Source organism: Protopterus annectens, chromosome 14.part0 (genome assembly GCF_019279795.1).
Source record: "Protopterus annectens isolate FY-2018-M chromosome 14.part0, PAN1.0, whole genome shotgun sequence".
In the NCBI taxonomy this organism is placed as follows: domain Eukaryota; kingdom Metazoa; phylum Chordata; order Ceratodontiformes; family Protopteridae; genus Protopterus; species Protopterus annectens.
The window spans coordinates 314,341,470-314,367,706 of record NC_056748.1 but is presented as its reverse complement, the minus strand read 5'-3'; the positions used below and the strand labels follow the sequence as shown (position 1 = coordinate 314,367,706).

The 26,237-nt window shown below is 38.7% G+C and overlaps 1 protein-coding gene and 1 long non-coding RNA gene across 2 annotated transcripts in view; both read left to right on the top strand.

Moving 5' to 3' along the window:
- LOC122788969 overlaps nt 1-3,917 on the top strand; it is a 39,505-nt gene extending 35,588 nt beyond the window's left edge. The window contains exon 3 of the long non-coding RNA XR_006362757.1: nt 3,867-3,917. This is a non-coding gene — a long non-coding RNA (uncharacterized LOC122788969). The remainder of the gene's footprint in view (nt 1-3,866) is intronic.
- The window catches only part of LOC122788658 (deleted in malignant brain tumors 1 protein-like), a 1,289,564-nt gene that overhangs the window by 983,914 nt on the left and 279,413 nt on the right, over nt 1-26,237 (top strand). The window contains exon 27 of the mRNA XM_044055554.1: nt 21,761-21,914. Coding sequence (XP_043911489.1) covers nt 21,761-21,914 — 154 coding nt within the window. The remainder of the gene's footprint in view (nt 1-21,760; nt 21,915-26,237) is intronic.

The window sequence follows — 26,237 nt, the reverse complement described above, 5'->3', positions numbered from 1 at the left end:
ACTAAAGGTGGAGGAGTGTCCATATTCACCATAGATATTCACCACCAGGCTAGTTGCCCAACACAATGCATCTCAAATTTTCCAGGCGAAACTAACACTAGGTAAGACTGCAAACCAAACTGTAGCTTGCTACAGATCCCCCACCATGCCCCAAGATTCTCACTACACCTTTCTAAACATACTGGAAAATATTAAGATACAACTAAACACCCTAATACTGGATGATTTTAACTACCCTGCTATTAAATGGGAAAACTACTTGTGTACCAACATCTTTGCCCAACGGTTCTTGGAATTCATAAATTCCAATGCCCTGTATCAGCTAATCCATAGTCCCACCAGTGCCTCCAATATCCTAGACCTGGTCATTACCAGCATGGGAAATCGATCCTCCACACCTATGGTCACCCCCTCATTGGTCAGGTCTGACCATAAGCTAATCACCCTTGACATCCACATCCCACCCCCAGCCCTCAGTAAGGAAACCTCCATAAAAAACTTCTCCAAAGCCAGCTTAATGCTACTCAAGTCAGAAGTGACAAACTTCATGACACCCATGCAGACGGGAACTGAAAGTTCAACTAGTGAATCCTACACTAAGGCACTGAATGAGCACATCCACTCATGCATGAATCGTGCCATTCCAAATACAGCCAATATGCTCTCCTCCAAAAAAAGGAAGCAAATCTGGTTGTCCCCTGCCATAAACAAACTTTGCAATAAAAGGAAGAAACTGTTGCAGAAAAGTGGAAAATCCCAAGATGCCAAAAACTCCCTTCCCAACCTCAGTAAGAAGCTGAGATCCCTCATAAAATCCTCCAAAGCTAGTTATGAAAATAAAATTGCCAAAGATTCCAAAGATAACCACAAGGCATTCTATAGCTATATCAAGAATCTAAATGGCAATGCTCAGATCTGATCTGAGCTACAACAGAATGTTATTAAATCTACTGATCTTAAGGATATTGCCAATATCCTGGCAGATCAATCCAGTGCCAACTTCACCCCCCCACCCCCTAAAGAGCCCATCTCAATACCAAAAGATTGCCAAATTCTGGTAATAACGGCCATACAGGTAAAAACCGCACTCTCCAAAGCTAAGAATACAGCATCCATGGGACCAGATAACAACCCGGGCTGTGTACTACATGAACTACAAAATGAACTGGCACCTCACCTAAGTGTCATGTTTAATCATAGCCTCACCTCAGGCTTTGTGCCCACTGAGTGATGCACAGCTACAGTTATCACACTCCACAAGGGGGATCCACCTTGGATCCTGGGAACTACCGCCCCATCAGTCTGACGAGCCTGATCTGCAAGGCCATGGAACTTATTATCATGGAACTTATAAACAAAGATATTGGCAACCTTCAAACACTGGACCCCTACCCAGATTGGGTTCATGAAGGGTCCTTGTCTCCTGAACTTGATTAACTTCTTCAAATCAGTCTTCAAAGCTGTAGACGAGGGTAAGCTGGTCCACACAGCCTATCTGGACCTCACCAAGGCCTTCAACACTATCCTTCACCCTGGAATCATAGATAAACTTACTAAGCTGGGCATTAATCCCTACATCACTTGATGGGTTGCCAACTGGCTTTCTGACAGAACCCACAGTGTAAAAGTAGCCGACTCCAAATTCAGCTCCAAGCAAGTGACAAGTGGAGTACCTCAGGGTTCAGTCCTGGGACCGCTCTTCTTTGGCATCTACTTCTCTGAAGTACAGGTCAACACTAAGGGACTCTGGCTAACAAACTTCACAGATGACTGCAAACTGGGAGCCATTATTGAATCCCCAAATTATGTGGATACTCTACAAAAGGGCCTTATAGAAACAGATTCTTGGTGCCAGAGTCATGGGCTCAAGTTCATTGCCAAGAAATGTATAGTTATTCCCTTTGGGAAAAAACATGTACCCGTGAATTACCACTTAGGTGGCAGTACACTAAACACTGAAAGTGTGATAAGAGACTTAGGGACACAGGTGGACAGTGGTCTCACCTTCGATAACCACATCACCATAGCAGTCACGAAATCCTTCTATGTGGCACACCTCATCACTAAAGGCTTTTCATCCAGAAAAAAAGGAGGTCATTGTCCCACTGTACTCATCCCTCATTAGACCCATTATAGAATACAATGCCCCGTTTGGTATATACCTCTCAAGACATCTGCAACAACTGAAAAGGCCACAGAAATACCTCACTAAAAGAATCACAGGCCTAAAGCAGATGCCCTATGCTGACCTTCTAAAAAACTCCAGCTATACTCTGTTGCATATCGGCTACTCAGAGGCGATCTCTGCTTAACATACAAGGCCATGTCAAACCCAGAGCTATTGGACATACTACACTTAAAGAAATGCCAATCCCTCAGAGCCACATGCTCCAGGGATCTAAACCTTGTCATCATAATGAACAAAACATGCTGGGGGGATAGGTTCCTGACCCAGAGACTCCCCAGACCCTGGAATAAACTGCCCATACATGTCAAGCAGATCTCCTTCTTGGCCCTCATAAAAAGGAACCTTGACAATTGTATGGGAGATAGGAATTTCACCCTGGGGATTACATCAGTCACTCTGCTAGACAGGGGTCAGGGAATTAAATATTGTGAGAAGAAATAGCTAGGGGATTGTTATGGCTAGGCTTGTGTAAGCCCTAGGGCCAATAGCTTAGTACCAACCTATGAACCAGCTATTGCTGCAACAGCTTAGATCCCTTATGAGCTTTCAAGTACAAGGCTGGTTTCTTCCTGATAAGAATAAACACAATGGACCATGAGGTAATAAGATAATGGTCCTGTCTATAACATAATGGAAAAGACCAAAGGCCCACTTCTTCCTGAGTCACTCCCTACCTAATGACCTTTCTGAGATGGTGTTTCTGTGGTTCATTGCTTGGTAGACAAGAACGCCAATGTCACATTGTATGACAGAACTACCAATTAACTTATAATCACATTGTGATACTGTGCCTAACTATGAGGGAAATTATATTTTCTAGACATACTGTGCCATTATTAAAACTTCTGAATGTGTCATTAGTGCTTATCTGAAACCAAGAAGCTCCATGAATGGCAACTTGCTGGTCATGGTGGTATATTTTTAAATCCAGTGCTCCTAATTTTCAGAAGAGTAAACAGCATTTGTCAAAGTCACCTGATGTACTGGAATATATCACATCTAAATGAATGTTATGACATGTATCCCATTGTGTTAGACACTTGTTAATTATTCAAACTCCATGGATGTTGAAATGGCCTGGCTATATAAATCAGCTGGTATATCTGTTTAATCAAAACCTCATTTCAGTTTATCAAATTAGAGTATTCTTTATTCACATCCATGTACATCACTCTAAATGAATATATTACATGTAAATAAGTTACACACCTGTAAATGTAAAGTGCAGTAAAGTACAATGGTTATCAGAACAATGCATTCTGTATAAACACAGAATGTGTGACTTTAAGTATTACTTATATCTAAGCTATATTTCGCAACACATCTGTTATTATTAAATATAATTATTGTGGTTGTTGTATTATTTCAAGGTTGATGTTTATATGCCACTACAGGTACTAAAATTCATACAATTGTTTTGTTAAAGATCACAGCAAAGGGTGTTTGAATTATGTGGATACTAGTTTTTGCAGTCACTGTTCCAAATATTGCTCTGTACAAATCTGTTTTATTCAGATCCAGCCAAAGATTAAAAACACTGAGATGCAACCATAAATGTATATGAAAAAAAGATGGAAGATAAGAACATGACTGTTTTATTTTTATGTGCCTGAAAAAATAAAAATAAATTGTGTAAAGTATGTGTTCCACTATAATTTTACATATTCTATTCCCACAGATTACTGCTTCAAAACAACTACAATATATCCGGACTGGATAACAACTATGAGTAAGATCCAACAACATTTTATCTGGTCCTTTGTTTTCTTTTTAGGACTTCAACAATGTTGCCTATCATTTAAAATAAATGTACATTGCTTTGGAAGCAGCAATAGTTTAGCAATAAGTTCTGTTTTCGTGCCTGGACATTTTCAAAAATGTACTTCTTTTTTAAGAATACAACTATAATCCTGACTTTTGAAGAGAACTTCTCAGTAATTTGTATAACCACACACACTAGTGTTTTCCTTAAAGACTGCCCGCTATAGGTCAGTAGGAGCAGTTTTTTTTCTCCAATATTAATTCCCTTCTTTAAAAAAACAAGGAGCTAGCCAGCTAAGTTATTGTGTATACTGAATATTTACTTAGACTGAATATCATTCATCATATTATGTAGCTATCTACTTATATATGTGTGTTTTTATATATGTAAATATATATATATATATATATATATATATATATATATATATATATATATATAGCTATTATGATAGCATGTTGACATTCAGAATATTAACATAAAAACATTACAACACAGAACATTGACACACAGTGCACATGCTTGAGGATTATCCTGGAACAGGCTAAACTAACAGCAAGAGTTTTTGCAGGGAGACAAGTCCCCCTGCATCCCCACACCTCCTGTAAACTATATACATACTGACTCCAAGATCACAAAGAAGCTTGGTTAAAAAAATATATATAAAATTCTAAGGCTTATGTAGAAATATTATCATTTCTCTTTCAATGTGTAATTATAAATAAAGGTTACCCGCCTTTTCCCATATAGTTGCTTGAGGAATTGAACCATTTGCAAATTATATTAAACAAAATAAAAATATTCTAAATTAATGAAATTTATTTATTTATAATGTTTCACTTACAAATGGGGATATAAACAACTCTTATGAAGCTATAATAAATTTCATTAATCTATTTGAGAATATCATCATAACAACATTTAGCAATGATAAAACAGAAATGCTATTAATAAATAAAACAATGAATTCATCTATAATTAATGTAATCCTGGACACAGTACAAATACTGTCAGATTTTTGGGGATACATACTTCTGGTAATATAGACTCTATTACCATAAAAAACAATATGTTCTTATAAGAAATTGTTACATTAATACAATATATATTTCTCATTTGAAGATTATTATTAATCAAAATTATGTTAGTACCAAAATATTATATATAACAAATACTACATCATTAATCCTATGTTAAAGAATCATTAGAAATTAAATAAATTATTAACCCATTTTATAATATTCCTACATAGCTAGAACTGTGTATAGCAACCACATTAGAGAATGTGATCTGTCAGTACTGGATTCACCAGTATTGAAACATATATAACAGTATCAATACATAAAACAATTTTACATTAGCTTGATCAATCATATGAGGCTCAATAGAAAACATTGATTGGAGACAGATATAATCATTTACAGTTAAAATGTGTATTTTCTTCCTCAGATATACTAGTTAATAACTTGTGGATATTATAAAATTACTTAGACAACTATCCTAAAAAATAAATTCAAATTATATTAATTCTATACTGAAATCATTCAGAAATTAATTCTTTAAATATACAATAATTAAACATGGATGTTTTATATTTTTCCTTTGGCATATTAAACACAATGTATTCATGGTGCAAATGTTGTTGAAATTAGATAATTAAAAAACAGTAATTTAATTTACTTGTTTAATTCTTTGGAATAAAATATAATGTATAACCCTCAGTAGACATTATAATGAACAGATCTGAAATGGATCAAACCCACTGGATGCTAATTCAGAATCTAAGGGAAAACAATATTAAATAAATTACAGTTAATGTCAGAGAAAGACAGGGATGAATTTTTGTTAAGTTATAAAGGGTGACAGGAGTATTAAGCAATACCTCTCTACCTTATATAAAATAAACTTAGAATTGGAAACAAATACAGATCATACATACTGGATACCCCTAAAACAGACTGGTATGAAATAGATGAATAATAATAATAATAATAACTTTATTCTAAAATTAGTCAGTTCAACAGATAGATGAGTTGATTGGAAAATTTCACATAAAAATATGTTCATAAAATATGTGTACTTCTCTATAAAATATGTAAAATCTATAAAACTAAATAAACAACTTGCTTCGGATATCAGGTGAACTTGACTGCTGATTTGCAACGCATTGTTTATAACACACCTCCTCTCCTGGTGAAGAAACTGCTTGGTTAAGGCTTTTGCCTTCTAAATAATACTGCCAATATGTTTACACCTGTCATCTAATACTCATGGCTAATCCACATAACCATTTCCAGGTCTAATCTCTTAAATGCTCTTTGCATTTTTTCTGCTTTAGTTGCAAATCTTTTTATTCACCCATATATCATCTCATATGGCTATACAGCCTCCTTTCTTCTATTATAACACTCATCATGTCCATCTTTTACTACTTCCTGTTCCTCTGCTAATGACACTTTCCTTTTCCTGGAAAAAAAAAACATTTAATTTTTCTTTTCTTTCTACTTCCTGGATGCATCCATATGACTTCCAATTGTTTGTATTATTTATCTATATATACTTCAGGAGATTAATGGCTGCAGTAATGTCATACAAGATTATTTAAACTGTTCTCCAACAACTAAGGGATAAGGCTAATTTGTATGGCATATCAAAGTTCAGATCCAAAAATCAAAACTCCACAACAGTGACTCACAGTAGAAAGAGACATAAATTAATTACAGACTCATATGACAGCACAGCATAACTTGTACTACATTTGCATATGACTGCAAAGTTCTTAATAAAAAATAAAATAAAGTCAGCATGCCTGTATGGAAAGGACCTACATGGACAGCTTTTAAAATTTTGTACATGAAGATTCCTAATTCATTCATAGCTTGTTTCCATGTCTTACTTTGTGAAGCTGTTTAGCATGTGGCAGATAAGTCACCCTGGTCACATAAAGGCTATAAAGCCAAAGCCTTATGGTTCTACAAAAATGTGTGAACTAGATTTAACTTATCAAAACAGCCATGGAAAATTTATTTTTTTTTTTTAATTATTTTATTTACTTTTTGCTGACTAGGTTAGTCCCACCAGCCATGGCTTTTTTCAGTGGACACTCAAAGAGATATTCATATTGAAGAAAAAGGCAAACTGGTTCCAACACAGCACTCTTTAATAGCAAAACAACAAGGTAAGCGCTTTCACAGATTACATCCGCTTCCTCAGACCAAAATATTAAAACTCAAGTCACATCTTTAAACATTCTAGCAGCCAATGAGGCACACTAATCACTGAACTAATTTAACACATTCATTGCCTTGTCTTAGCAGTGAAGAAACTGACATCAGTGTGTAAATCAGCAACACTATAAAACATACATTGCAGCTCAAAAATTGCTACGTACATAATTAAAACTGACTCTGGTCTATCACATAAACATAAATATAAATTCTAAACTGTATCAACATTTAAATATACTAAAATATATATATATATATATATATATATATATATATATATATATATATATAAAATATATATATATATATATATATATATATATATATATACACACATATAATAAAATCTGTCTAAAAATATGTATATAAAATTGGTCAATCTTCTGGACATATAAGATATATTTAAAAAAACAAGGACATAAGCCTGGTACTACTTGGTCAATGTTTCAGTACTCTAGCTTTTAAAAAGGGCTTCAGAGACACGTTACTATTGAGACCTGGTGGTTTGTCAGCTTGATAACGTATAATCCACTTCTGTTCCACTGATTCTGTCTTATTCTTGATGTCACCATCTCTAATACTATTGTGTATGACTTCTAGAACAAAAAATTTAAAGTTATGTGCAGTGCCTTCTTTCGCAACATGCATGGCCAACACACTTGTTTCCTTAGCATTCCTAATGTCTCTTAGGTGTTCTAAAATTCTCTCCTTGAAGGCTCTATTTGTTTTGCCTATATAGAATGAAAAACAGATAGTACAGAAACAAAAATATACAACGTGCTTGGTATGGCAATCAGCATATAAAGTGGTGCTAATCTCAAAGTCTAATTGTAGTTGTACAAAAGTGTCCCCCCCCCCCCATATATACAAACACACAAGCCATACATCTCCTGCATGGGTACGTACCCATTCTATCAGATTGTACAGCATTCTGTCTACCCTTGGATTTGTAACATAATTTTTGTTTCTGTACTATCTGTTTTTCATTCTATATAGGCAAACAAATAGAGCCTTCAAGGAGAGAATTTTAGAACACCTAAGAGACATTAGGAATGCTAAGGAAACAAGTGCGTTAACCATGCATGTTGCGAAAGAAGGTACTGCACATAACATGATAGTATTAGAGGCGGTGACAGCAATAATAAGACAGAATCAGTGGAACAGAAGTGGATTATACGTTATCAAGCTGACAAACCACCAGGTCTCAATAGTAAGGTGTCTCTGAAGCCCTTTTTAAAAGCTAGAGCACTGAAATATTGACCAAGTAGTACCAGGCTTATGTCCTTGATTTTTTATGTATATCTTTGCTATGGTTTTTATTTTATATGTCCACAAGATTGACCAGTTTTATGTACATATTTTTAGACAGATTTTATTATATGTATATATATATATATATATATATATATATATATATATATATATATATATATTAATATATTTAAATGTTGATACATTTTAGAATTTATATTTATGTTTATGTGATAGACCAGAGTCAGTTTTAATTATGTACGTAGCAATTTTTGAGCTGCAATGTATGTTTTATAGTGTTGCTGATTTACACACTGACGTCAGTTTCTTCACTGCTAAGACAAGGCAATGAATGTGTTAAATTGGTTCAGTGATTAGTGTGCCTCATTGGCTGCTAGAATGTTTAAAGATGTGACTTGAGTTTTAATATTTTGGTCTGAGGAAGCGGATGTAATCCGTGAAAGCGCTTACCCTGTTGTGTTGCTATCAAAGAGTGCTGTGTTGGAACCAGTTTTGCCTTTTTCTTCACTATTTTGCTGTTTGCTACATTGGTTCCTTTATCAGTTCAGAGGTTTGTTCTGACTTTACAGATATTCATATTGACTAGTAAATAAGAAATATTCCTATACTCCTTTTATGGCAGATTCTGGGATGGCATCATGTGATGATAGTGGAACAGGCCTATTTGTTGGTGTAGTTACAGAGGTTAGCTTTACAGTGCTTGTAGTACATGAGAATAAAGAAATGAATGCAGAAAATGTCTGACATTCAATTTCTGATTAAGACTGTCAAGAAATAGAAGCAACTTTACAATTTAGGAAGAAAAGGAACATGAGAGCAATGCTAATCATTGACCACAGAGGCCATAAGATGTCTAACCATATACACATTTAAAATGGACACACTTAAAAATTCTTCCCACTTTTTTACAGCCCTCGACAGTGCTCACCTCCCAAGTTGAGTAAGTCAATACACGATAACCCTGGTATAAATTTGTGTCTATCAATTCAAACAAGAAGACTAGCCCTAATTGTAGCCAAACTAGTACATTATTTAAGCTGTACTGGTAACTTATTCTACAAGATGGCAATACACTGAGTTAGGCATATGTTCCTCCAGCAAGTCTACATTATTTGTTCATGGAGATTTAGGTCCCTAGTGTGGGGGGTTTGTAGAGCTACTAGTTTTGCAAAAAAAATGGGAGGTTAAATAAGATTTTGTCTTTCATGGCTCAAAAAGTGAGACAAGGATTACCTCAGGGAAGCCTATAGGCTATTGAGTATAAAGACAATTGTGCTAATCTGCTGGAATAATTGAAGGAATTAAGGCCTTTAATTTTCTTGGTGAGAAATCTTTGAGGCCTTTTCAGTTGAACAATATATTTGGTTCTGCACATACCCCACTTAGTATTGTATTCAACGATGCATCAGATAAAGGAACAGTACAATGATTTCTTTGGATCTTTAAGATAATCCCTTTGAACTTGGGCAGAAAGAAGGATTTCCTGAATATGGTAGAAATATGATGACCAAATGAGAGCATTGTCTACATAAGTAGCAAAGTCTCAACATGCCTTTTATTACATATGAGGTAGAATCAGCTTTTTTTGCTGAAAGCTAGTGTGTTGCACATTTTTTTTCATTTAGCTTGACTGTTGTTTGGTACACCAGGTATGTGCATATTCCAGCCCTGGTTAGTGTTATTTTGAATCAGTGGATGAGTGGATAAAGGTGCCCAGCTTGCAGTTATCAAAATACTTAGTCAACCAATGTTCATGGATAATGATTTGGATATTTGCAAAATAAATACCAAACTGGAGGGGGCCCAACATGATATTCCACTAATTATGTTTAAATATTCAGAGAGAGTATCAGCAACTTTCACAGATGGGAATGTGATGGATAGCCAATTAGCAATTCAGCTGATAATGTGGGATTTACAGTTTTTTTTTTTAATAATGCCAGTATGGAGAAAAATGCCAAAAGCATTAGCCAGGACAAGATAAGCAATGTGCACTAATAGATCACTTTCCAGAGAGTCCGTAACCTTCTCAAAAAAAGCTTACTCAGTTTAGGAGACCGAACCTACCCTTCACAAAACCACACTGGTTTGCTCAATCAGTTCAGTTGCCTATGTCCGCAGAAATAAGTTCTGCTTTGATGTAGTACATGACATATTTCCATATAAGGGTGGTAAGTCTGACTGGGTTATAATTATCAAGGTCTATAGAGGGGACACTTATGTAGGGGAGTCATTATGGCTGTTTTTCAATTATCAAATTGTGTCACTAGAGGGAAGGTGAACAGTTTAAGTACAATCTCAGATAATGCACACTTCATACTGAAGAGAATGCAACCTAGTATTTTGTCTGGTCCCCTTTCGATATTATTGTTAGCCTTTGACAGGTATTATAAGACTTGTTCCAAGGTGATTTTAGGAGAAACTAAATTTTAAGGGATGGGGAAACAATGTGGTAGGTAAGGTTATTTTTGTACAAAATTTGTCTGCTGATATGATATGATGATATGATGGTACACTTCCTGTTTACGTAGTATCAATGAAGGATGGTAACAAAAATGTGGGAGGTAGAGGAAGAAATGGTGAAGGTGTTAGTAACAGGCCATAGTAATACAAGAAACATTTTCTGGAAATATTTGATGAAAATCCATATCAGGCTTTGCAGGATTCTGGGTCCTGTGACAGTGAGGGGAAGGAAATATGGGTGATAGAAAGTGAGAAGAAAAGTGAAAGGTGTGGAAAAAGAAATTACTGCAACAGAAGAATAAAATGAGACACAGAACATAAGAGACTAGGCTGTAAAGGTACTTTGCATTAATGTAAGTAGTCAGAAAACAAGCCTAGGAATTAACTGAACAGGTAAAAGAAAGCAAAGAAGATATACAGTAAACTCTCAGTTAACCGAAACTCAAGCATCCAGAACTCTCAAGCAACCAGAAAAAAAAATCAAAGAAATACAGTGCAATTTTCATGTGTTGCACTTTCTGCCCCACCCCTGCAGAAACATACCTTACGTTTTTAGAGTTTTGGAGTTTTAAAAAGGAGGACATGAATAAATTCCCTCTCTCCCCAAACTAACAATATGTCAAACCAAACAAGTAGCATAGGGTACAGTATTAGACAGACTGTTTTTAATAGTAACTCTCAAGCAATCAGAAACTATAGTTATCAGGCATATACCAATCCCCATGGGTGCCAGTTAACTGAGAATATACTGTAGTATATTTATACCATATATTTTTCAGCTATGAACAAAATGGATTAAGAGAAAAGTAAAGTGGGGTAGATGTTATCATCTGGAATAGAGGAATATTCAAGATTATTAGACTGGTTAAAAACTCCACTGCCATTTCTCCTAAACACCTCCAGGTTTGTAAAAGGCAGATCATGTCTCCTAAACCTGACAGACTTCTTTGAAGCAGTCACCAAAGCCATAGACAAGGGTAAGGTGGTTCACACAGCCTATCTAGATCTTGCCAAGGCTTTTGACACCATCCTCCACTCTGGAATTGTAGATAAACTCACTAAACTAGGTATAATCCCTATGTCACAAGATGGGTTGCCAACTGGCTCACTGACAGAAACCACACTGTGAAAGTAGCAGACTCCAAATCCAACTTCAGACCAGTGACAAGTGGAGCACCACAGGGTTCAGTCCTGGATCCGCTCCTGTTTGGTATCTACATCTCTGAAGTACAGGCTAACACAAAAGGTCTTTGGCTGATGAAGTTCACAGATGACTGCAAACTAGAAGCCATAATCGAAACTCCTAATGATGTGGACATCCTACAAAAGGGACTCACTGAGACAGATGCCTGGTGTCAAAGCCATGGCCTCAAGCTCAATGCCAAAAAGTGCATTGTCATCCCTTTTGGTAAAAACTCTGTACCCCATGAACTACAACATAGGCAGTAGTATACTTAACACCAAAAGTGTGATAAGAGACCTTGGGACACAGGTGGACAGTAGTCTCTCCTTTGATAATCACATCACCACAGTACTCAGGAAAACCTTCTACGTGGCACACCTCATCACAAAAGGTTTCTCATCCAGAAAAAAAGAGGTCATTGTTCCCCTCTATTCATCACTCATTAGACCCATTACAGAGTACAATGCCCCTTTTGGTATGTACCTCACAAGACATCTACAACAACTGGAAAGGCCGCAGAAATACCTCGCAAAGAGGATTACCAGCTTCAAACAGATGCCCTACGCAGACCATCTCAAAAAACTCCAGCTTTACTACGTCATATATTGCCTACTCAGAGGTGATCTCTGCCTAACATACAAAGCTATGTCAAACCCAGAGCTGTTGGACATGCTCCACTTAAAGAAATCCCAATCCCTCCGAGGTCCACTTAAAGAAATCCCAATCCCTCCGAGGTCCACACTCTAGGGACCTAAACCTTGCCACCCCAATAAACAGAACATGCTGGAGGAATAGATTTCTGTCCCAGAGACTTCCCATACTCTGGAATAAACTACCTATCTATATCAAACAAAGCTCCTCATTAGCACTCTTCAAGGAAAATCTTGATGATTGGATGGGAAATAAGAAATTCACCCCGGGGATCACCTCTGTGGCTCTGCTCGACAGTGGCACAGGAAAATAATTTTCTTGAGTGGCAAAAGCCAGGGTACCTTTTTGGCTGGGCTTGTATAGGCCCCAGGGCTGACAGTCTAGTACCTACCTATGATCCTATGAACCTATGAACTCTAGGAGACAATCAAGATAAGACTTTGGAACTCAGGGTTATAGGGTGGAGGAGATTGACGTATGTAGACGTGAAAGCAGACATAGAGGAAATATAATGATAATCGCATCAACTGCATTGTTAACATATGGGAAAGAACTACTTTATCTTCCAAAAATGTGTAGAACTATACTGGTATTATTAACATGAGAATTTTATGTGAAGAGACTTTAACTGTAACATTGAAAATTAAGGAAGAGGAAAGATGTAAAGGTATTAAGTGAGCTGATAGACATTAAGAGGATGGCTTTATTTGGAGAAGGAAAAAATTAATATACTACAAGGACAGTAGGAATGAAAGTCGATTTTATGATAGGCTGTAAGGGTATTAAAACAATATTTTAGAAACATGTCTACAGAGTACTTTGAGGTGCTGATGAATGAAGAGAATGAGAGAGAGAGAGAGAGAGGAGGTTGGATGATGTGGGGATAGTGAATCAGGAAGTGCAAAGGATTAGCAAGGAGGAAGTAAGGACAGCTATGAAGAGGGTGAAGAATGGAAAGGCTGTTGGTGCAGATAACATACCTGTGGAAGCATGTAGGTGTTTAGGTGAAATGGCAGTGGAGTTTTTAACCAGATTGTTTAACAAAATCTTGGAAAGTGAGAGGATGCCGGAGGACTGGAGAAGTGTATTGGTACCAATTTTTAAGAATAAGGGTGATGTGGAGAGCTGTAGTAACTACAGAGAGAGAACTGATCAGCAACAGCACGGAGTTTTGGGAAAGAGTAGTGGAAGCTATGTTAAGAAGCGAGATGATGATTAGTGAGCAGCAATATGGTTTCATGCCAAGAAAGAGCACTACAGATGCAATGTTTGCTCTGAGAGTGTTGATGGAGAAGTATAGATAAGTTTGGAAGTAGTTGCAGTGTGTCTTTGTAGACTTAGAAAAAGCATTTGATAGGGTGCCTAAACAGGAGTTGTGGTATTGTATGAGGAAGCCGGGAGTGGCAGAGAAGTATGTAAGAGTGGTACAGGATATGTACGAGGGCAGTGTGATAGTAGTGTGATCTGCTGTAGGAGTGACGAATGCATTCAAGGTGGAGGTGGGATTATATCATGGATCAGCTCTGAGCCCTTTCATATTTGCAATGGTGATGGACAGGTTGACAGATGAGATCACACAGGAGTTCCTGTAGATTATATGCCTGCGGATGACAGTGTGAGACCAGGGAACAGGTAGAGGAGACCCTGAGAGGTGGAGATATCCTCTAGACAGGAGAAGAATGAAGGTCAGCAGGACTAAGACAGAATATATGTACAGGAATGAGAGGGAGGACAGAGGAATGGTGAGGATGCAGGGAGTAGAGTTGGTGAAGGTGGATGAGTGTAAAGGTGAAGAAGAGAGTGCAGACAAAGTGGAGTGGGTGGAGAAGGGTGTCAGGAGTGATTTGTGACAGATGGGTACCAGTAAGAGTCAAAGGGAAGGTCTACAAGATGGTAGTGAGACCAACTATGTCATATGGGCTGGAGACGGTGGCACTGACGAAAAGACAGGAGTCAGAGCTGGAGGTGGCAGAGTTAAAGATGTTAAGATTTGCACTGGATGTGATGAAGATGGACAGGATTAGAAATGAGTATATTAGAGGGTCAGCTCATGTTGGATGGTATGGAGACAAAGCCGGAGAGGTGAAATTGCATTGGTTTGGCATGTGGTGAGGAGGGATGCTGGGTATATTGTGAGAATGTTGCTAAGGATAGAACTGCCAGATAAGAGGAAAAGAGGAAGGCCTAAGATAAGGTTTATGGATGCGGTAATAGGGAATGCTGGTGGCTGGATCGACAGAGCAAGATGCGGAGGATAGGAAGAAATGGAAACAGATAATCTGCTGTGGTGACCCTTAACAGGAGTAGCTGAAAGAAAAAGAAGAAGAAATTATGTTATGGGGACCATGGTAAGACAGAGGTAAGTTTAGAATGAGATGATTAAATAGTTAATATATGGACTTATGGTTAAGCAAATGTAATTTGTTTTGCCAGTTTTCACTTCAATTCCTGCCAATAGGTTCATAGGTAGGTACTAGGCTATCTGCCCGAGGGCATTTATAAGCCTAGCCAGAGTGTGTCAGCTTTTGCCACCCCATTGATTAATTAACTGAGCCACTGTCAAGAAGAGCCAATGAAGTCATCCCAGGGGGTGTATTTTCTGTTACCCATCCACTCATCAAGGTTTCTCTTGAAGAGTGTTAGTGAGGGGCTCTGCCTAATGTAGTTAAGAATTTTGTTCCAAAGCATGGGGAGTCTCTGTGACAGGAATATATTCATCCAGCATGTTCTATTTATTATTGTGGTGAGGTTTAGCTCACTAAAATGAGTGTCTCGCAGTGACTTGGATTTCTTTAGGTGGAGCATGTCCATCAATTCTGAGTTGGACATTGCTTTGTAAGTCAGGTAGAGATCACCTCTGAGTAAGCGATATGCCACTGAGTACAGCCGGAGTTTTTCCATTCGGGCTGCATAGGACATATGTTTGAGGCCAGTAATTCTCTTGGTGAGGTACTTTTGTGGTCTTACCAGCTGTTGGAAGTGTCTTGTGAGGTACATCCCAAATGGGGCATTGTACTCTATGATGGGTCTGATGAGTGACGAGTAGAGGGGCACTATAACCTCTTTATTTCTAGATGCGTACCCTTTAGTAATTAGATGGGCTACATAGAAGGATTTCCTAACTACTTTGGCAATATGATTGTCAAAGGAGAGATTACCATCTACCTGGGTCCTCAGATCTCTTATTACCTCTTCTGTATTAAGGGGGCTGCCACCTATGTGGTAATTCATGGGTGTTTTGTTTTTCCCAAACGGGATGACTATGCATTTTTGGCATTTAGCTTGAGACCATGACTTTGACACCAGGTGTCCATCTCAGTAAGGCCCTTTTGGAGAATGTCAGTGTCAGCCAGAGAGTCAATTATGGCTCCCAGTTTGCAGTCATCGGCGAACTTGGTTAGCCATAGTCCTCCTGGGTTTGCCTGCACTTCTGAGAAGTATATGCCAAACAGTAGGGGTCCCAGGACCGAGCCTTGTGGGACACCACTTGTGACTGGCTTAGAGTCGGACCTGGAGCCTGCTGTTCTTACCATGCAATGATCAGCCGAATCCTAACCAGAGAACCTATTTGTTTCATATCACTACGGCAAATGTTAGCAAGGAGAGGCTATGAATTAGGCAGCCATCAGGAGTAGTTCCCCTTTTATCACTAGGCCCTATTCCTCTGCAAAGCTGTGTGGGGTGGGGGGTCAGGGGGTCACACAATGAGCTGGCTACAGAGTCTAACCCCTCACTTCTGTATGGGATGTTTCCTTCGAGCAGACTTGCTCCTCCCTAGGAAGCACGAGCACCAGTTTCACCTGTTTGCATCAGGGAAATCAGAATGTCGATGTGTGACTCCTATTGTGTGCAATCTTCCCCACCCATAGACAGACAAACAACTGTCTATGTGTGACCCCTATTGTGTGCAATCTTCCCCACCCCTAGACAGACAAACAACTGTCTATGTGTGACTCCTATTGTGTGCAATCTTCCCCACCCCTAGACAGACAAACAACTATGTGTGACTCCTATTGCGTGCAATCTTCCCCACCCCTAGACAGACAAACAACTGTCTATGTGTGACTCCTATTGCGCGCAATCTTCCCCACCCCTACACAGACAAACAACTGTCTATGTGTGACTCCTATTGTGTGCAATCTTCCCCACCCCTAGACAGACAAACAACTGTCAATGTGTGACTCCAATGTGTGCAATCTTCCCCAACCCTAGACAGACAAACAACTGTCGATGTGTGACTCCTATTGTGTGCAATCTTCCCCACCCCTAGACAGACAAACAACTGTCGATGTGTGACTCCTACTGTGTGCAATCTTCCCCACCCCTAGACAGACAAACAACTGTCGATGTGTGACTCCTATTGTGTGCAATCTTCCCCACCCCTAGACAGACAAACAACTGTCGATGTGTGACTCCTATTGTGTGCAATCTTCCCCACCCCTAGACAGACAAACAACTGTCAATGTGTGACTCCTACTGTGTGCAATCTTCCCCACCACTAGACAGACAAACAACTGTCGATGTGTGACTCCTACTGTGTGCAATCTTCCCCACGCCTAGACAGACAAACAACTGTCGATGTGTGACTCCTATTGTGTGCAATCTCCCCCACCCCTAGACAGACAAACAACTGTCTATGTGTGACTCCTATTGTGTGCAATCTTAACCACCCCTAGACAGACAAACAACTGTCTGTGTGACTCCTATTGTGTGCAATCTTCCCCACCCCTAGACAGACAAACAACTGTCTATGTGTGACTCCTATTGTGTGCAATCTTCCCCACCCCTAGACAGACAAACAACTGTCGATGTGTGACTCCTATTGTGTGCAATCTACCCCACCCCTAGACAGACAAACAACTGTCGATGTGTGACTCCTATTGTGTGCAATCTTCCCCACCCCTAGACAGACAAACAACTGTCTATGTGTGACTCCTATTGTGTGCCATCTTCCCCACCCCTAGACAGACAAACAACTGTCTATGTGTGACTCCTATTGTGTGCAATTTTCCCCACCCCTAGACAGACAAACAAATGTCGGTGTGACTCCTATTGTGTGCAGTCTTCCCCTCCCCTAGACAGTCAAACAACTGTCAATGTGTGACTCCAATTGTGTGCAATCTTCCCCACCCCTAGACAGACGAATAACTGTCTACGTGTGACTCCTATTGTGTGCAATCTTTCCCTCCCCTAGACAGACAAACAACTGTCAATGTGTGACTCCTATTGTTTGCAATCTTCCCCACCCCTAGACAGACAAACAACTGTCGATGTGTGACTCCTATTGTGTGCAGTCTTCCCCACCCCTAGACAGACAAACAACTGTCAATGTGTGACTCCTATTGTGTGCAGTCTTCCCCACCCCTAGACAGACAAACAACTGTCAATGTGTGACTCCTATTGTGTGCAATCTTCCCCACCCCTAGACAGACAAACAACTGTCTATGTGTGACTCCTATTGTGTGCAATCTTCCCCACCCCTAGACAGACAAACAACTGTCGATGTGTGACTCCTATTGTGTGCAATCTTCCCCACCCCTAGACAGACTGTCGATGTGTGACTCCTATTGTGTGCAATCTTCCCCACCCCTAGACAGACAAACAACTGTCGATGTGTGACTCCTATTGTGTGCAATCTTCCCCACCCCTAGACAGACAAACAACTGTCGATGTGTGACTCCTACTGTGTGCAATCTTCCCCATCACTAGACAGACAAACAACTGTCGATGTGTGACTCCTACTGTGTGCAATCTTCCCCACGCCTAGACAGACAAACAACTGTCGATGTGTGACTCCTATTGTGTGCAATCTCCCCCACCCCTAGACAGACAAACAACTGTCTATGTGTGACTCCTATTGTGTGCAATCTTAACCACCCCTAGACAGACAAACAACTGTCTGTGTGACTCCTATTGTGTGCAATCTTCCCCACCCCTAGACAGACAAACAACTGTCTATGTGTGACTCCTATTGTGTGCAATCTTCCCCACCCCTAGACAGACAAACAACTGTCGATGTGTGACTCCTATTGTGTGCAATCTACCCCACCCCTAGACAGACAAACAACTGTCGATGTGTGACTCCTATTGTGTGCAATCTTCCCCACCCCTAGACAGACAAACAACTGTCTATGTGTGACTCCTATTGTGTGCCATCTTCCCCACCCCTAGACAGACAAACAACTGTCTATGTGTGACTCCTATTGTGTGCAATTTTCCCCTCCCCTAGACAGACAAACAAATGTCGGTGTGACTCCTATTGTGTGCAGTCTTCCCCTCCCCTAGACAGTCAAACAACTGTCAATGTGTGACTCCAATTGTGTGCAATCTTCCCCACCCCTAGACAGACGAACAACTGTCTATGTGTAATTCCTATTGTGTGCAATCTTCCCCTCCCCTAGACAGACAAACAACTGTCAATGTGTGACTCCTATTGTTTGCAATCTTCCCCACCCCTAGACAGACAAACAACTGTCGATGTGTGACTCCTATTGTGTGCAGTCTTCCCCACCCCTAGACAGACAAACAACTGTCAATGTGTGACTCCTATTGTGTGCAGTCTTCCCCACCCCTAGACAGACAAACAACTGTCAATGTGTGACTCCTATTGTGTGCAATCTTCCCCACCCCTAGACAGACAAACAACTGTTGATGTGTGACTCCTATTGTGTGCAATCTTCCCCACCCCTAGACAGACAAACAACTGTCTATGTGTGACTCCTATTGTGTGCAATCTTCCCCACCCCTAGACAGACAAACAACTGTCTATGTGTGACTCCTATTGTGTGCAATCTTCCCCACCCCTAGACAGACAAACAACTGTCTATGTGTGACTCCTATTGTGTGCAATCTTCCCCACCCCTAGACAAACAACTGTCTATGTATGACTCCTATTGTGTGCAATCTTCCCCACCCCTAGACAGACAAACAACTGTCTATGTGTGACTCATATTGTGTGCAATCTTCCCCACCCCTAGACAAACAACTGTCGATGTGTGACTCCTACTGTGTGCAATCTTCCCCACCCCTAGACAGACAAACCACTGTCTATGTGTGACTCCTACTGTGTGCAATCTTCCCCACCCCTAGACAGACAAACCACTGTCTATGTGTGACTCCTATTGTGTGCAATCTTCCCCACCCCTAGACAGACTAACAGACCATGCATCTTCTCCCCTCACCCTCTCTGCTTGGTTCTTTTAGTGCTTGGACTGCTAAATGAACCACAGTCATCTTGGTCACAGTATGCACTCCATCCCTCTTCACCACAGAGCTATGTTAAACCAATGTATTCTGTTTTTATATAACAAGGCTTGGGATCATAGAAGAAAGATGGGGAGTTGAAATCTGTGGATTGGTACAAGGCAAACTAAGTGAAGGGAAAGAAAGGTGAAATGATGTAAAAGAATGGATGTGTCTTAAGGTTGCGTGATCTGTCTGATTTTTGTAATATTATTTGAATTTTGTATTAATAACAATTCCAATCTTTTCAATCAGCACCATGGAATACTTTACATCCACCTGAGTTACCACCAACAGATGTAGCAGGAACCTTGGGCAAATGATTTATCCAATGGAGAGAACCTCAGTAGTGTAGATCCCTCATTATGATGTACTACAGCACTAATAATTGAAAAAATGAATCAAAGCACCCAGTGTGGGAACAGAACCTATAGCCTTTTGATTTTTCAAACTCAGTTGTTACTGTGTTACCTGCTGAGCCACAGACACAATGCTCCCATTAAATACAGTGTTCACGATATAATATATAATATAAAATGATGAATCTATGACTATTGTTCAATGTATTTTTCTATACCAAATCTGCATGCAGCTGCAGCAAATTATGAGCCAACAAAAAAAACAAAACTAAAAGCAATTTCAGGTGTAAGCCTTCATAGCCCAAAGAAGTGAACTTGATTGCCTGTGTCACTGAACTTTAGTATTCTAACTCCAAGTTTAGAAAATGGATTTCTCAATCTCAGCAACCTCTGTCATCAGAACACTATCGTTAGTAATAAAGTTGTCAGTGTTGCAGGCATTATATAACCAGATATCAAACACTTTGTATTTATCTGTAATTATAAACCCCCTTTTTGGCTACATCACATCCTTACTTTAGTTTTCAATGATGTAAACTAGTTATATAGCAATGGTATTCATCCAAAACTGTGGCATTTCCATATACTCATTTTGTTGTTAAAGTGAGGTAGATTCATTTCAGCAAACCTGGGTATGGTCTTGTGGTTATTTTTTATGTATTTATCTGCATTTGTCTACATATTTAATCACTTCCCCTTCATCTACCATGTTTGCTGTAGAATCAGCTAGATAACCTACTACAGTTTATCTCAGGTAATGACTGTTCCTGATCATTCAAGATGCCCAGTGTGCATTATTTCTTTGTATAATCCTACTCTAATAGCACCAGTGTAATGCAATCCACCAGATTGATTTATCACCTCTTGTGTGTCAGAAAATCCATGATTTGTGAGCTACTCAGACTGAATAAAATGTTTTGTTTCTTTCAGCTTATCTTAATAAAGAATAGATAAAATGGTGTTACTGTATGTGTTCTGAAACCACAGATATCCCTTCTCTACCTTGACAGAAACGTTAATTAATGCAGTCAGGTAGCATGTCAAAAATCCTAAACTTCTGGTGAACAATCTTCAGTAAATGCAGTTAATGTTTCTTTTGTGAACCAATAGGAACAATATCTTAAAACTAGGTTTGGATATGAGAATCCATTTGCTATCATGCTGCTAAAGCATCTTCCCTACATCACCTTGAAGATGGAAAAGCATGACTATTAAATCATTCCTACCTGTACAGTTCAACAGCTGCTAATGTGAAAAATGCTAAACATGCCAAGTTCATAATGCATATTCAGCAATTTTAAGTATATCAGTCATATTGTACTGGCATTGAAAATTATCATACAAGAAACGTAAATCACCATAAAATCATAAAGTACACACTGTGTCTAAATACAGATTTTGCATATTTTGCAGCACCAGATTATTCTTGTGGAGGGTACTTTCAGAATCCAAATGGAACACTTTATAGTCCAAATTATCCATGGAACTATCCAAACAATGCATGGTGCTACTGGCAGATTGAAGTAGAAAGAAGCCAACGCATTCAGTTGGAATTTTTTAACTTCAAGTAAGTTTGTTACTTTTGCAGCTGCATCACTTTATTTTTCCCAGTGTTGCATACTATACATGTTTTATATTTACTGACAGTTTAGAAGCACAGAAGCATCACTTTAGTTATGTGTCAGTGGGCTTTTCATGGCAAGTTGCCCACTGGCATATCATTTTGTCTAGTTTAAAATGAGTCGATAATAATAATTTAAGTAATATCTACTCTGTCATGGGATAGAATATCATCCTTCTTAAACAAATGTGCCGTGCATAGTCACTTGCTAGCTGTTTTTTTTTTTCTCTTCTGTTTTGATATTGCATTTTGTAGCCTTGTTGTTTCTTTGCAAATATCCAAACAGCCTAAATGTATTCACTGTGCAAGGAAGAAACAGCTCTGTCTCAGTGTAAATCATTTTTAGCTAACCAGTTAGTATTTAAATAACTTTATGAGGATTCCTTCTCTTTCATACAGTTTTAGACAACTCAAAGAATGACGGTCAGAACACACTGGTTCCACCCAGTATTCCAGATAAGATCCATCAGTTTAATATAGTTGTCTTGGGTGGCCACGGTGGTGCAGCGGTTAGCATTGCCACCTCACAGCAAGAGGTTCTCCCGTTCAATCCTCGGCTGGGGTGCCTTCTGTGCGGAGTCTGCATGTCCTCCATGTGGTTGCGTGGGTTTCCTCCCACATCCCAAAGACATGCTGTAGGTGGATTGAACACAATAAATTGGCCATACGTGCATGTGTGTGCCCTCTGTGGAAGGTTGGGTGCTGGGCTGGCAACTTGACACCGTAAAACTCCACTGCCAATCATGAGCCGATGGTGATCCACTGTGGCGACCCCTAACCTGGAAAAGCCGAAAGAAGAAGAAGTTTAACATAGTTGTCTTCATTATTGATTTAAATTAATTTAGATGCCCAATATTTAATAAATTGCCTACAACAAAATCTGCATTGGTCCAGTCAGTAAATTTTGCATGTAGGTATTAAATTGGCAATCTTTCTTAGCCCCTTGGCAATATTTGAACATAAGGCAAATTGCACATTATATTTCACATTTTATCCTTCAGATTATATGCATAAAACCTACCCATTTTATTTTCTTTATGACAACTCTGGTACCACTCACTGAACTGTTTGTGTTCCTAAGCCATTAGCAGAAGAAATGCTTTTGTACGTCTGAACAAAGTTCATTACATTAATCAGTGGTGGTAATGCCCCCTTCAAGGTCTTAGCTTAAACAAATGTCATCAAAATTCCTTAGCTCAGGACTTGTAGTAATATTAATGGTCTTTAAGTTACTGCCGAGCCAGGACACATCACGGATATTCTCATCTGGAGTTGTTGTTCAATAATTTTACTTAAAACCGTTTTTAACAAAATGGTCAACAATAACAGTGTGATATGTTTCTAAGGAATCCCACCAATTAAGAAGTGAGTTAAAGTCCTTATATTTCATTGAGTTACTTGCAGTAATTAATGATTTAAGACTTGAAATAAAAGTCCAAAGGCCTTCTGTAGTTAAACGGGGAGTTTTTTTAAAACCTTGGAGTTATCCAGGAATGAGAAGCATAAGCAAAAAAAACAACCAAAATTTCAGATATCAAGCTGCTGAGTCTAATTTTAGAGGGCAATAAATTGTGGTACTTACGTATTATCACAACCACATTTTCGCGGTAATACCGCTCGCTTCCTGGTGTGTCAATTTAACTATAAGTATATAGAGAATCTCATTGACAATGTTAACTTTATTAAAAATCATTGTTTAGGTAGGAAAGACTATAACATGTAAGGAATAACTACTTGTTTCAAGCTATGCCGTTTCCCTAACATCATGTCACTGGAAATACATTTTCTACAGCAGTTATGTATAACACACATTCCATATCTCAAGCCGCAAGCCACTAAATGTAATAGACTCACATGCTGACAGTTGTCCACTTGTCTGCTACTTCTTGACAGCTACAACAAAAAAAAAAAAAGAAAAAGACCAAAAATAAAAGCTGTCAAACTTTGCAGCATACAGTTTATAATAAAGGTGATAGCAGGGAATGCGGTGACAAGCCTTAACCCATTTATTATCAGTGCTGACATTTGAGTACATTCCGACGGCTTATCAGTGCATTACTGATCAAGAAGCGACACGCGCAAACAGCATAAGTACACCAAAAACATGATCTGCACCATTTTCCATGACACCCCTGCCTAAAACCACCTTTCAATGTGAAGGAAAACATACTTATTAACATAACAGCAGCATCAATGTTTACATCTGCACACGGGGAAGTGAGCGGTATTACTGTGAAAATGTGGCTGTGATAATACGCAAGTACCTAAATTGTCAACATATGTAGAATATTCTGCAGCAATGATAGACACCAAGAACATTCACAGTAGGCTAGGAGTCTTATTAATTCAGTTATAATAATATTACACGTCCTACAGAATGCTGCACTTGCTTTTCAGGTTTCCATTCTTGCACAAGATTTTCAAAATTCCATTCATACTTTTCAGTTTTCTAAGTTATCAAGAAATCAGTAATGTAAGCTGTGTAAATGTATTTTCACTGTGGCCCAAGCCCAGTTTGTCAGAGATAATGTATTGAGGTTTACCTACTAAATGTTTCCAAAAGAACACTTTGCTTTCCTTCAAAGAAAACAAATATGTGCGCTTTCACTGTTAATTTTGCTAGCCTACCTTTGCTTGTAAGTGGATAGAGGTAATACCTCTCAAGTGTACCTCTTTACGAGGAACGTACCTCATTTGGGGTCTTAAAATGTTCACGTTCCTCGAAGTTGCTCAAAGTTCCACATTGAAAGACTCTGTCACACATTCAGTGTTAGGAATTTTTTTAAGTGAAATCCATTGTAAATAGAAATTAATCATATTAATTCATTAAAAGATCTTTTTTATAAGTAAAACCAGTGTATTTTAACCATCCTATGACCTTCCTAGTTGAAGTTGTTAGTAAGCCATTAGTATGTGTTCCACATTTCGCCCATTTGTTCCACATTATGAGGGCTAGTGTTCCTCATTTTGGAGATGGAAGGTTGAGAGCTATGGATAGAGTAGGTAATGCAGGAATGTCAGTAAAGCAAGTGTGACATGGCAAAAATTTTTTTGCAATATAAGACTTATTTGAGAATTTTCTCAAATCAAGTCACATTTTATAACACTGTTACTGAGTGCTATTATTGAGTTTAATATCACTACTGCTGCACACACTCAGATATAAAACTGTTGTTCCTAAGCAAACTTATACTGTGAAGCATATTTCTCAATTTTCTAAGCGCAAAATTTCTATTTACAATTTTCTGTCATTTTCTCTAGTTCTTCAAAACAGTATGGTTGTGGTGGTTGAAAGGTGCAGCAGGAGGAACTTTAACCTAACCTTTGGATATTTTGCTTGTGAAAATTCACCATTGAGAGATCTATCCCCTATAGTCCTCCTTCACTTTTTCTTTTGTTTTAGAGGAAGAAAATATCCAGTTCTTCTGGATGCTCATCAGATCTTTTATTTTTCTTGAAAGTACTGTCAACTGATAGTTTCCTGTTTGTAGCTGAAACATCAATGTTTGTAAAAGCAACAAAAGCTGTGCTTTACAAGTTTTCAGTGTCATTAGCAGTTCCCTCAACAGCTTCTGTATCAGAAGGGCATATATTCATATCATTGCCCCTCCAGTAGCATAATGGGATAAAGTTCTGACTACAGCCGAACGAGGTGAGGGATGGGTGGGTAGGTGGGTTTTCCCTTCAGCAATGTCTGGTGGAGGCTGGTGATGCTGCAGTGAGGGGGAGTAGATTCGGTAAGGGTGGTGGGCATGGCAGAACTACCACAGAGGTGGGGTGATATGTTGCACACCCCTACTGCACATTTACCCCTCAAAGCAAAATCATGTAAGTGCACTGGGAGAGGAGACTAGTGGATAGGACATAGATTCCTCCTCCAGTATAATGGTGAAGGCCAAGACCCCCAGGATGGCCTTAGGCCCCTTGGTCAGACCCAACAAGATTGAAAAGGTCTAGGGTGTCAGCAGCAGTTGCGCATGGGTCAGCAGGTAGTGAGATCATAAGATGATGCTGGGACAAAGAAAACATTTATATCATACTTAAACCTGTAAATCAACATCAGCTTGCACATTGTATTCTCAATATTTCATACCATTTTACTAAACAATGGCATTTGCTGCATAAGTCTTCTATAAATATCATATCTTTTAAGTTTACAAACATTTTGAAAACTGAACATTAGTGAAAATAGATTGTCTTCAAAAGATCTTGTTTACATAATGTATTGATTGTATTACTATTTGTGAAAAACATTATTTTTCCAGTTAT